This window comes from Lipophrys pholis (genome assembly GCF_963383615.2).
Source record: "Lipophrys pholis genome assembly, chromosome: 14".
Taxonomy (NCBI): domain Eukaryota; kingdom Metazoa; phylum Chordata; class Actinopteri; order Blenniiformes; family Blenniidae; genus Lipophrys; species Lipophrys pholis.
Window position 1 is genome coordinate 3,412,928 of NC_137633.1, and position 12,401 is coordinate 3,425,328.

The window sequence follows — 12,401 nt, forward strand, 5'->3', positions numbered from 1 at the left end:
CAGACTGGGACGTCAAGAACACCGCCACAGCGGCGTTTGCGGCCCAGGCTTTGGTTAATCCAATTACAACGATTAGACAATCGGGTAAATTAACAGACACGGTTATTAACAGTCCGTCACAGAGCAGGAGTCTATTTCAATGCTTCGGACTGCTGATGTTTCACTCATAAGACAGAAGAGGAGAACTGGAATTGTGCAAACGCACATACATAAATAGAACATATAAATAGTGTACAGCAGGTCAAATCTGGGGGTCAGACGTGTGTTTATTTTTTTTTACTTTCAATTTCTAAGAAGAAGTGGAGGGTGAAACAATTAATCTATTTCAACAGATTTTTATGGAGATAAAAAGGAAAGATGTAGTATTTGGGCTACATATACATTTAAAATAAAAGCATAAATGTTAATATTGCAGCCAATCATGAAGGCCAAGGGCAAATACAACAAGGTGGCACTGGACCAAGTGGAGCAAGAAGCCAGGGACTAATTAAGAAGGTTACAGCGAGCAGGATGCCAACATTGACTGGCTGGCAGCATCAGTTACACACACACACACACTACATTTTTGTTTTTATCTCAAAATTGAAATGCTTGTATGAATAAACTATTTTTTGAAGTGTAAAAAAAAAAAACTACGGAGGGGTCATGACATTTTCAGAAAAACAGAAACCCAGATTTTATGAACATGAAGATTGTCACCAAAAAGCTTGAGGCAGGGATCAAACATTCATGATCTAATCTAAAGCACAACTGCGTGACGCGCTGCTTGTATATCAACTAAACTCAGCAAGTTTTCCCAAATGGCCCCCGCCTGTTTGGTTTTGCAATACAAGTTCTCACCACCAGATGGTGTCCCGAGTCACTCAATATTGAATGGCTGAAGCTCGTGGTAGCCGATTCACAGCACTGGAGTCTAGATGAAAAGCAGGTTTGCTTCCAACAAGACTCTAAAAACAGACAGACAGACTGGGCCACCGCAACCCAAACAGAGGCGTGGCTTAAATTTGACACTTAAGGCAGATTGTCGGGGCAAAATGTACATTTGTTCATCTACATAGTGTACTGGGCGTCACAAGGTAATTGGCAGTTAGGCAACATATGGGGGAACTTTTCTTTGCTTCTGTTTCACTAGTTCACCTATAAGCATGTCATCATCTCATCTGTGTCGGACCCGAGGATCTGAACCGAGAGCGTGCCACTACATCTAATGAGCTGAAGCTCCTCAGCTTTGGGGGGAGTATTTGTGTTCATAATAATGAGCGTGGTCGTGCCGCCTGACCCTTTGCTCTTCCAGCTGCCTTCCGCGAGCCCACCAAGCGCCCGGCCAGGTGTCCCCCCCCCCCCCCCAACACACTCCACGCCCGGGGTCCCCATTCACCGTGGACAATAGGCTTTCCACAAAAAACACATCAGTATTCTACATCTGCACATTTCAGGGGAAAGATAATGGCTCGGCATTCAGTCGGATTTTTTTTTTTTTTTACATCTTACACATTTCTAAAGAAACCGGACCAGGATGAGAAACTATACTTAAGCAACAGTTGGAAAATTGATTAAAAATAAAATAAAAAGTTCCCTCTCATGATTGGATTTTCTAATCACATGTTGGGTTTGTTGTCTCCCAGACTGTTTTGCTTCCTGCAAACAGACACTGAGCCAGTTATGCTGGTGGCCCCTATATGCAGCTGCTGAGGCCAAATATTCACACACCAGTGCAGGTCACAAGGAGAAGGTTAATCCCGACACCGACAAAGCTTTCACTGGTAATACTGGCAATTATCACCAGCAGATGTCCCCTTGGAAAAGTAGAAATGGCCATATTTCTTATGGAGCTCCTGCATTCCTCTACATATGTCACCAATCATTGATTTTGGTCTGAAGTCACGTTAATGTCCCATTATCAGAAATACTCAATCTGAGAGATACAACATACTGCAGAAGACACTTATCACGATGCATTTCTTTAATCTCAACAGGCACTTTCCGGGGAAACAATCTAAACAAACAAGGTAAACTTCCTGGATGGATAAAGAGACATCACTGGGATTCTAATCTAAACTGTATGAGATTATATCAAACTGGGTAATAGCATCACTCTAATCTGTAAATCATAACCAGTGTCTGGAAGATTCTTAGTTTTTCCACAGACGAAATCTAAGAAAGGTTTGCAAGCCACCCTCTGATGTCAAATTTTCTTTACAGTGAAAACAGACACTTACATATAAAGCATTTAATTTATTGTGTAAATGTGAAAAGTTCATCTCAACATTTTGTCAGAATATTCCCTAAAAAAAGGGGGGGGGGGGGGGGGGGGCTCTGATTTTGACAATCTCAAGAGAAGACTATGCAGAGGACTTCCAGTTTGGGAACCACTGATCCAAATAACTATTTCTTTAAACATTAATATTTTTATTAACAGAATTGGTTGTTTTTTTCTCTGTGATGAAACACAGTTGAAATAACCTGCTTATTCGTCCTTCGTGGCCTAAATGCATTTAAACAGGTTATAGTTTTGAAAATAAACCAATTCCATTTATAATTTCTGTCTCTAATCATATTTGGACTAAACTCTTCAATTCCAGCTGAGTGATGTAGCAGGAACTTAATAGTAGAAAATACTCTGTTGCAGTGGGATTATTTCCAGGGATTGTTAGAAAGATGAAATAATCTCACATAAAGTTCTGTTTTAAGCACAAAACTTTAAATGAACATTATTGACTGTATATAAAACGGTATATTCCCAATAAATGTCTTGCATACACAGTTCTAATGATTAACAGATAGCTTTCCTGCGTTTACAACATTTTTTAAATCAGATTATACATTGATGTTGGAAAATCTGACAATTTATAACCATAATCTGACTTTATGAAACGTGATCTGCTGGAAATACGATCAGACTTGTTACTGATTCCTCCTGAATGTGCTTGAAAACAGGTTTTACTCGATACAAATGTGGTTTTCCAGCCGTTAAACAAGCAGTAGAAAAGCGAGGTTAACCGAGCAGAGGAAACATTTAGAGTGAAAATCTGCAGAAAGCTGCTGGTTGACAGTGAAACTCACCCAAAGTCTGCAAACTTAGCCGACAGTCGCTCCTTGTCCGACTGAGATCTGCAGATGTTGGGTTTTGTTTTTTTTTTCAGTTTTTTTCTTGAAGCGCCTCTAAATCAAACTTCTCAACATTTCTCCGGGTTTTGTTCTTCTCGGATCAGGAGAAAAGATCCTCCGCATGAAGCCGCTACTCTGCCCGGGTCTTTCGCCCCTGGATCCCCGCTGCCGTGAGCCTTTCCGTGGCGCTTTGTGTCCGCTGGTGTCTCATCCTCCTGCGGCTGGAAGCGGATTTTGAAACGCGGTTGTTGGGAGAGGAAGAGGCGGTGACAGAGTCTGAGTGGCCCCGGGCCGGGTCACCGCCCATCAACCACCCCCCCCCCCTCCCCCCGCGCGCGCCACCCACCGCCCAGTTCATGATGAACGCCTTCATACACGGTCATACCAAGACGAGCACGTGGTGTCACAACTTCCTGTAGTCTTTTTTTATATATTTTTTATATAAGAAATTAATTAAAAAAAGATGTATAGGTTGAATTTATTTCTAAATGAAAATACGGTATGATTGTAGAAAATAACTAAGAATCTGACTACCTTGAAAGTTTCAAAATTAAAGTCATGTTTATACATCCATCCATCCATCCATCCATCCATCCATCCATCCATCCATCCATCCATCCATCATCCATCATCCATCCATCCATCCATCATCCATCCATCCATTCATCCATTCATCCATCCATCATCATCCATTCATCATCCATTCATCATCATCCATCCATCCATCCATTCATCATCATCCATCCATCCATCCATTCATCCATTCATCCATCCATCCATCCAGCCATCCTTTATCTATCCATCCATCCCTCCCTCCATACATCTATCCATCCATCCATTCCTCCCTCCATCCATCGATCATTCATCCATCCATCCATCGATCATTCATTCATCCATTCATCCATTCATCCATTCATCCTTTATCTGTCCATCCATCATTAATCAGTCCTTCCATCCCTCCATCCATCCATCATTCATCCATCCAAAAATCAACCTATCCATCCATCCATTCATCCATCCAGGAGAGTTCCTGCTCCTGCCATCGAGCCGCTACAGGAGCAGCTTTGTTCCTGCAGCCATTTTCTTTTTAAATCAAACTTGAAAGCACCTTTCTCTTGGGTTTTGTTACGCAATGAATTTCGACCTGATTTCTTATCTATTTATTGTTCCTTTTTTAACTTTATCAACAAGCTGTCATAATGATATTTTTGTGGCTCCTTCTATGTATTTGTTTATTGATTTATTCACTCTTTAACCTGTCAGTGAGTCTTTGAGTGCCCGTCTATCTCTGTGTCCCTATTGTCTTTTACTGTCCTGCGTTTTAATATATCTGAATGTACTGTCAGATGCCCTCTCTGCTGCACAAAAAAAAAATCTACCTCCGGGTATTAATAAAGTTAATTTGACTTTGAGCCATCATCCATCACTCCATCTATCATCTATAAATCAAGCCATCCATCCATCATCCATCCATCCATCCATCCAAAATGATAATCTAGATCATTCATGATTCAACCCACCCAAAATGTCCCATATGTCAGAGATATATTTTGATTATCTATGTTTATATCGGACACTGACAGAAAACACACAGAAATCAAGCAAGTTGTGGTTCTTCAAACTAAAAATTCAATAAATAAACAAAAACTTCAATACCCATGATGCCTTGCGGGCTGTCAGCCGGGTCCGTTCGGTTTTGAAGAGACGTTCTTAGGTAAGAACAATTCTTACAACAAACATTTGCTGTCGCGTTTATTTTAACTTTTTACGGACGTTTTTTTTTCGCACGTATGGGTTTTCTTTTAGGCACACATTTGCTGTTTATTTCCACTTCTGCGAGGACGAGTCTCCCCACTTCCGCTTGTAATTTGAATCGTCTCTGGCCCAGAAACATCAGCTGAACCTTGACCGGGTTTTTTGTTTTTTTTTCTTGTTCTTCCACCCTTGTGTGGCTCGTTTCTCTTGTTGTTCTCAGACTGAAACGCGGAGAAACAGACGGTCGGATTGTTTGGCTGCAAAGTGGAAAATAACGGAGATGAAGAGGCTCATTTCAATCCTGATAACCGCGTACGCCTCGGTACCCGTGGTGCTTTACCTGTTCCCCTGGACCATCAACCATGTAGTGTTTGCTCACCTGGGTCAGTTATCTATCTATCTATCTATCTATCTATCTATCTATCTATCTATCTATCTATCTATCGTGCATAAATAGTCTAAATTTCACTAAAACACAAAACTTAACTCCTTCATTACTGTGTCGTGTTTTAGTAAAAATCCTTGTAAGTGAATGAAATATAAGGCAATACTATGTATATAGAAATATTAAGTATTTTTTTAGTGCAAACCTTCAGTTTGTCTGAAATTCTGTTGCGCTATATTCATAAATAGACATCAAATCATTCTTTATTGCTTTAGTCCACATAAAAACAATGAACACTATATATATATATATATATATATATATATATATATATATATATAAAACAGACAACAACAATAAAAGTAGAATGATAAAACCCATATAAACACTGTCATATAAGTTAGATTAAAAAAAAGAACAGTAGTGTTTATTATTTATTGTTTCGTGTAGGGATCCCCGTTACTTGCTGCATTTACACTATTAGTCTTCTAAAAGTCATGCACCCACTACATAATACTCATAGATCTAAAAACGTATTAAAAAGTAGATGTTGGATTTAGTGAATTTACAATCATAGTAGTTCAGGCATGAAGTGTCTAAAGATTCGACCCAATATTGTATCTTCTGTCTGAAATTCAGACTAAATAAGAGTTTGTTTGACCTCGTTTCTATGGGCATCTCAGCTGCACACAATAACAGCGGTGCGTCACTATTATGACGTTAAACAATGGGCTGTTGACAGTAGCCCCCATTAGAAAATGTAACGCAACATGAAGTAGGTTGCAACCAGCAAGGGTGCAAAAAAGTAACTCTGAAAGTAAAGATACTGAGGATTTTGTGGCATTGAGGAAAAACGTAACAATATAAAATAGTTTATATTGTCATAAAAAAAAAAAACACTCAGCTTTTTCATTGTTATTTAGGGTTTTTATATAAGCAGTGAAAAAGGGATGATGAGGAGAAAACAAATCAAGATGTCAGTTTTTGCACTGATGTTTTCATTCTCAAGAATAAAAAATTAATACAGGATAACTGAGTGAATAGTTTAGATCAAATCCATGCATTTGTCTGTAACATGTTCTCAAATTAAATAGTTGAAAAATGTTGAAATTGATTTCCTTGTTCCTTGTTGCAGACTCCAAATTGGCTTTAAGTGCGTGTTTCCCTTTGTGTTGTCGTCCTCTGGTGTAGTGACGATGGGACCAGAGAGTCTTTTGTTAATAAAAACATAAATAGTTTTACCCTCAACTTATTTATTGGGGGAAAAAGGCACATCACAAAATTGTTTGTCGTTGAAATGTTGACCCACTAGTGCAATTTTATCATATTAACATTCTGAAAAATGTAACGCAGACTGTCAAAATAATTTAAATCAAATTAGAAACACATAGATAAAGATTAAATCGCTTTAAAACTTCATTATTACATTTTTATTTAACGCAGAAAGAAAGCAGCGTTAATATTGCATGAACATTCCCCAAAAAACTAGAAAATTGCAGAGTGAGATTCTTAATCAGACGCAAATAATAGTATGTTTTGACATCAGGTAAAAAAAAAAAAAAAACAACAACAAAACTGTACTTACTTTGAGTGATCTGGTCCGCAGTGAGGTTTCCATTCCTGGTGGATCTTGGCCGGCCTGAAGACGTGCTGAACTTCACACGCAACTTCTACCTCGACACCGAGGAGGGCGTCTCAGTGGGAGTGTGGTAGGCCACGAAACCTGCATGAAAATATCCCATGCGTGTTCTGCACAGGTGGCTGCGGGGCGAATGGGGACGCCGCCGGACTCATTCAGCCGCTCGAGAGCCACTCGGAAAACGAGACGCGTCGCGTGAAACACTGGCATGTTTTTGTTTTGTCTAGCTGGGTCTTTCTTTCTGGCTTTGTGTCTCATAGGCATACGCTCCCCGCCAGCCAATGGGAGGAGGCCGCCGGGAAAAGCCCCGAGTGGTACCAGGAGACTCTGGGAGATGACCGTCCTGTTATTATCTATCTCCATGGAAACATAGGGACCAGGTGGGATGGAGAGCAGCGGAGTAGGGATCCTTGAATTGATCCTAATGGAGTCTAGTGGGTATTACATGACTGCTGAGGCCTCTGGTTTTATCCACTGGGGACAATGCATGCCAGGGTTTGTGGGTCAGAATAAATGAGTCACTGAAAGCCACTTGTTCGTCTGTGTTCATTGTGGCTGTTTATTTTTTTATTTTTTTTGCAGGGCAAAAAATAACAGAGTGCAACTGGTGAAGGTAAGCTTTTTATCAGAAACACCCCCCCACCCCCCCCCAAATGTTTTTAAGCTGTCAAATATTCTTCATGCACTTTTCATGTTACAGATCTTGAGTGCTGCTGGATACCACGTTTTGTCTTTGGACTACAGAGGTAATACTAGTGATGATATTCTTATAGTTGGGTTTAATTTAGCAGCTCAAAATCCAGTTAAAAAGATTTTGCCACTGATGGAAATGTTTTAGTGTGTTTGTTTTTTAATAACTTAGATGTCCTAATTGTATTATCCCTTCATGTATTGAATTATTAAAAACAGCATCTATTTTTGATTTGGAAAGGAAAAATCTAATTATTAAATTTTTTTCATTTATTGGTAGTTTTACATATTTCTTTGCCGATTATAATATGAATAATATATAATTTTCTGTCACTTTGTCTGAATTGTTTAGAGTTTTATTTGAATTGTATTATTACCTTTATTTGATCATTCAAAAGGTTGAATAGAGTCTTCTGGAATGTAAATACCATTTAATTGAAGTGTTGTATGAATAGAATCACAAATGTATGGTTTTTTTTGTGTGTTTTTTTGTATCGTGAGGTTTTGGAGACTCCACTGGGGATCCCAGTGAAGCCGGATTGACCAGTGACGCCCTCTACCTGTACCACTGGGTAAAGCGACACAGCAGAGGAAGTCTGGTCTGTCTGTGGGGACACTCGCTTGGCTCTGGGTCAGTTTATCTCTTTATTTGTCAGATGAAATTATTGGATGGAAATAGAAAGTTTATATTCCATTATTTGCACAGGGTGGCCACAAACACTGCAGTGAAAATATTAGAGCAAGGTGAGTTCCCAATTGAATTTGTGTTTATTTTCACATTAACAGATTTGCACAATGTATAAAAATAGTTGTTTTTTTAACTTTTTTTGGACGGTGCAAGTCCCAAGAAAACTGTTGTATATCTTCTATTACAGTATTATTTATTTTTATATATGTTTGATTCTTCTAATTTCTATTGGTATTTTTTTTTTTAATGCTTATTAATCACTTTTTCCTCTCAGATTGACTTGACGTGTTTTTCGAATATTTATTTTTAATTGTTGTTGTAGCTGATAGTTTCAAAGGATCACAGTCATGAACGACTACATACAATCCCGTCTCGACTCTTGATAAATTAAAATAGTCAATAGCAGTATTTTATCACTATATCAGATAAGAATGTTCATGAATTTGCTGCAAGAATTATCTGCTGCAACTTCGAGACCAATTGAAATGCTAAGAAGTGAAATAAAAGTGCGGCACTGTTTTTGATTCAGTAAATATTCCATATGGAGCATCATTCATAAGAAAGAAATATCTTAAGCTGCGTTTAACCAACAGGAAAAACATTCGCCTTTAGATTCAAAGGTTTAGATTAAGTAACACCAGATCAGTAACATTTAGCTTTTTTTGTCAAGTACCGATTTCTATTATATTTGATGCACACTGCGATAAAATACAGCTTACTACTAACTAGCATTGCAATAATTTGACATTGACTTAAGTACGCAAGCTCATAAATGTTATGTTTTGCTTTTTACTGTCAGGCTCTGCGGTTGATGCTTTAATCCTGGAAGCTCCGTACACAACAATTGGACGGGTCGTCGTCAGCCATCGCTTTGCTAAAGTGAGAACGATCGCTTAGCGCACTTCTGTCTTTCTGCGGACCTCAAAACATGGCTCATATTGCGTAACGTTGAGACGTGAAAATACCCAGACAATCTGCCTTGGTTTAAATCACCTTCCTTCTTGCGTGACATCTTGGTCACTGGACTGTGACAGCTGACGGCAAGATGATAATGTATTAAATGTGTGTATGAAGGATTTGATTTTAAAGTGAGACCGTCAGTAGTACCTCTGCCCCACTGCAGATGGCAGTTCTGAGCTCACAAGCTGAAAGAGCTCAATATAATAAATAATCTTTCTGTGTGAGGTAATAGACATTAAGAATGACCACAGCTAAATTGTGAGATATTGGAGACCTCTGCTGGTTGGGAAGTGAACTGCAGGGAGCAATCAGACTTGAGCAGAGGCAGACACAGATGATGGTGCATATATTTGTGTTATTAGACTAAACAGAAGTTTGCACTTTGTTCCTGCATGATTTATGCAATCTTTTCTTCCAGCCGTACATCTTCCTGCCAGGATTTAAGAGCTTGCTTGAGTACCTTCTGGAGGAGAACAACATAGTGTTTGCGAACGACAAAAAGTAAGTACAAATAAAGTATAAGTGAGTATAATTTGACTCTTTGTCTTTTTTTTTCATAACATTTCCACCATTTTCCACTTTGTTAAATAAAGAAAGGGTTTGCTGTGATATGTGATGTCTGATTTGAGATTTGGATGCATTTCCAACTTTAAATATGTTTTGCAGTTTGAAGATGTTGACCAGTCCTCTCCTCATCCTGCATGCCGAGGATGACCACGTGGTCCCATATCACATGGGTCAGAAGGTACAGTACAGTCTCTAATCCTGCCCTTCATCTCGACAATTTCCTGGTGGATACTGCCGCCTCCTCAACGAAATACTCCCATTTATTGTCTCCAGCTGTATCAGATATCACTCCAGGCACAGAGCAAAGCCAACGCAGATGTTAAAGTCAAAATGATCTCTTATGAAGCAGAGCGTGGTTACTCTCACAGCAGCATGTACCTGGATCCCAATTTGTCAGATGTGGTTGGGTAAGTTAAAACTGGCCCACAAAGCCAAAATGCAGAAACTACACACAGACCTTTCATTGTTTTTTTGCAAGATAAATATGTTTGAGAGTTATTATGCATCTTACTCTGTAGTTACAGTATGTTCTGTTTTTGAGAATTTTAATACAAGGGCTGTCTTGCAAATTACCTTTTTGATGCTTTCCTTTTCAGGAACTTTCTTCAAAACTTATGAGTGTAATGAACCTGTCCCTTCCTTCAAGTGTTGAAGATTTCATGGTTTTTTTTCCACCGTAATCTCCCAACAGTTCCAGTTCGCACTGATTTTTACTTCCTATGGCACATTAAAACTTGACACAAATGCATTCCAAATCATGTTACATTTCAGTTTGATTTAAACAGTTAGTACGATTCATAAATTAATACTAATATTTTTAATTGTTTTGCTGTGATTTCTTTTTTTTATTAATTAATCCTACAAACCAAACTTTTGGATTTAATAGACATGCTAAAATCAACTGTCACTGATGATATTAAGTATCTTTGCACTGCAAATAACACATAACCATCATTCAAACTAATATGCATGTGTTGTTTGAAGTTGACATACATTTAAAAAAAAAAATACAAACAACATATCACGTGTTCAAGACTACTGTGAAAATGTGCTGCTTCAATAAAGATTTTTTAAAATGTGTTTATCGTTAGTTTTTATTCATGTTAAGTAATTTTGTTCCAAGACGGCTGCAAATGATGTCCAAGAAATTGAGGAGTTGATGTATTAAAACTGCTTTGAACAAGTAAATTCTCAATTTGAGAGGCTTCCAATTCCTACGATGGCCGAGAAGAACCAACGCCATAACGCAACAACAAAAGCCACAACGGAAGTGCGGCAGCGTTTGGAGGAACATACTTTGTTTCCGGGGGACAATATTTTCCGATGGAACAAAACCGGAACTAAACTTTGAGTGGCAGAGTACATGCATAACGTTATGACAATTTAAACACTGAGGCCAACAAGGCCGACTAATGAAAAACACAACGACACTAATCACAATTTTTGAGCAGCAGTATTTTACTTAAGTTTCATTAAACTCTCCCGGAATCAAAATAGTCCGGAGGTTGCGTTGTGACGTGTTTGTGCTTATGGGCCGTGAACGCACCACCAGCCTGTGAGCTGGAATCTCGGAATACATGGAGAACGTTCAATTTTCGTCTAATGAACTGTAGCAGTGAAATTAGATGCTTCATAAGAATATATTTGAAGAAAAGAAGTTCCTATAAAGCTCAGGAATGATGAAACTTTGTAAACAGAGATTATCCTTTAGCATAATTAATGCTCCAGACATTGTTGAAGAGATTTCCAGGTGAGTGTTTACCTCATTATTGTTTGTATTGACTTGTTTTCATTGTTTTAGGAAGACGTGATTTTTTTTAATTGTATGAATATATCTAAAATGTTATTTTCACTGTTCATATACCCTTGCTGGGTGCACTGATGCTAACACCAATGCTAATCTTTATGTTTATCCCAAACCTAATCCAAACTGGTAATTAAGGTGAAATAATCACAAAGAATTGCAATTTATATTTTGGATATTCCAAATACAATTAACATTTTTTTTTGTCATAACAGTCAGTTGAATGTTTTCTGAGAATTTGGCATATCTGTTTTATTTTCACTCCATAAACAAGATAAAACTATGATTAAAAAAGTTTATGTGTTTCTATAGTCATCAAACATTTTTGTTTTGCTTCCCAAAATTACTCTAAACTATATAAAATCATTAATTTTTACACCATTCCTTTGTGCACAAAGTGTGCTGCTTTGTAAAATGCTGTGATTTGTCTTTTTGGGGATGGATATTGTCACCTGGTGACTGAAGAACCTACTGAGGGCAATCTATCAACACACTGCAGCTACTTGCCAGGACTGTGGACAGATGGGAAATCTTGCGGCACTGCTGTGTGGTCCTCCTGTGACATTGAGAGCTTCACGTAAGCGGGACCTTGTGTGTCACAACCTTCACAACACCCTCATAAATAAAATGGAACTTTAACCAGAGAAGGCATCCATCAGAGCAAACAATTGCTGAAATTCACCTTATATGGTGCATGTTAATCTGTGCACTCAGTTACATTTTTTTTACTGAATTTACTACTGGTTCAAACTTAATAGCTCCAGAGAAAACTCTAGAGACACATCGCCAACAGTTCAGGATGTAA

General features: G+C 38.3%; 1 protein-coding gene across 1 annotated transcript; it reads left to right on the top strand.

The window, feature by feature from the left end:
• The first annotated feature begins 4,768 nt into the window (after positions 1 to 4,768).
• Positions 4,769 to 10,872, top strand: LOC308119434 (lysophosphatidylserine lipase ABHD12-like). Its single transcript, XM_080479438.1, has 13 exons — positions 4,769 to 4,822; positions 5,084 to 5,246; positions 6,855 to 6,957; positions 7,148 to 7,267; positions 7,470 to 7,500; positions 7,588 to 7,633; positions 8,079 to 8,208; positions 8,284 to 8,321; positions 9,065 to 9,144; positions 9,644 to 9,726; positions 9,892 to 9,970; positions 10,066 to 10,199; positions 10,389 to 10,872. Exons 2-13 carry the CDS (start codon positions 5,144 to 5,146, stop codon positions 10,408 to 10,410), a joined length of 969 nt encoding a protein of 322 aa, XP_080335564.1. The 5' UTR covers positions 4,769 to 4,822; positions 5,084 to 5,143; the 3' UTR covers positions 10,411 to 10,872.
• The last annotated feature ends 1,529 nt before the right edge of the window (positions 10,873 to 12,401 follow it).

What these genes read in the sequence shown, in the direction of transcription:
- LOC308119434 (XM_080479438.1), top strand. Translation starts at nt 5,144, where the DNA reads ATGAAGAGGCTCATTTCAATCCTGATAACCGCGTACGCCTCGGTACCC. An exon ending in ACAGAGTGCAACTGGTGAAG is followed by an intron (nt 7,501 to 7,587) that starts GTAAGCTTTTTA and finishes TTCATGTTACAG; the next exon opens with ATCTTGAGTGCTGCTGGATA. An exon ending in AGTGAAAATATTAGAGCAAG is followed by an intron (nt 8,322 to 9,064) that starts GTGAGTTCCCAA and finishes TTTTACTGTCAG; the next exon opens with GCTCTGCGGTTGATGCTTTA.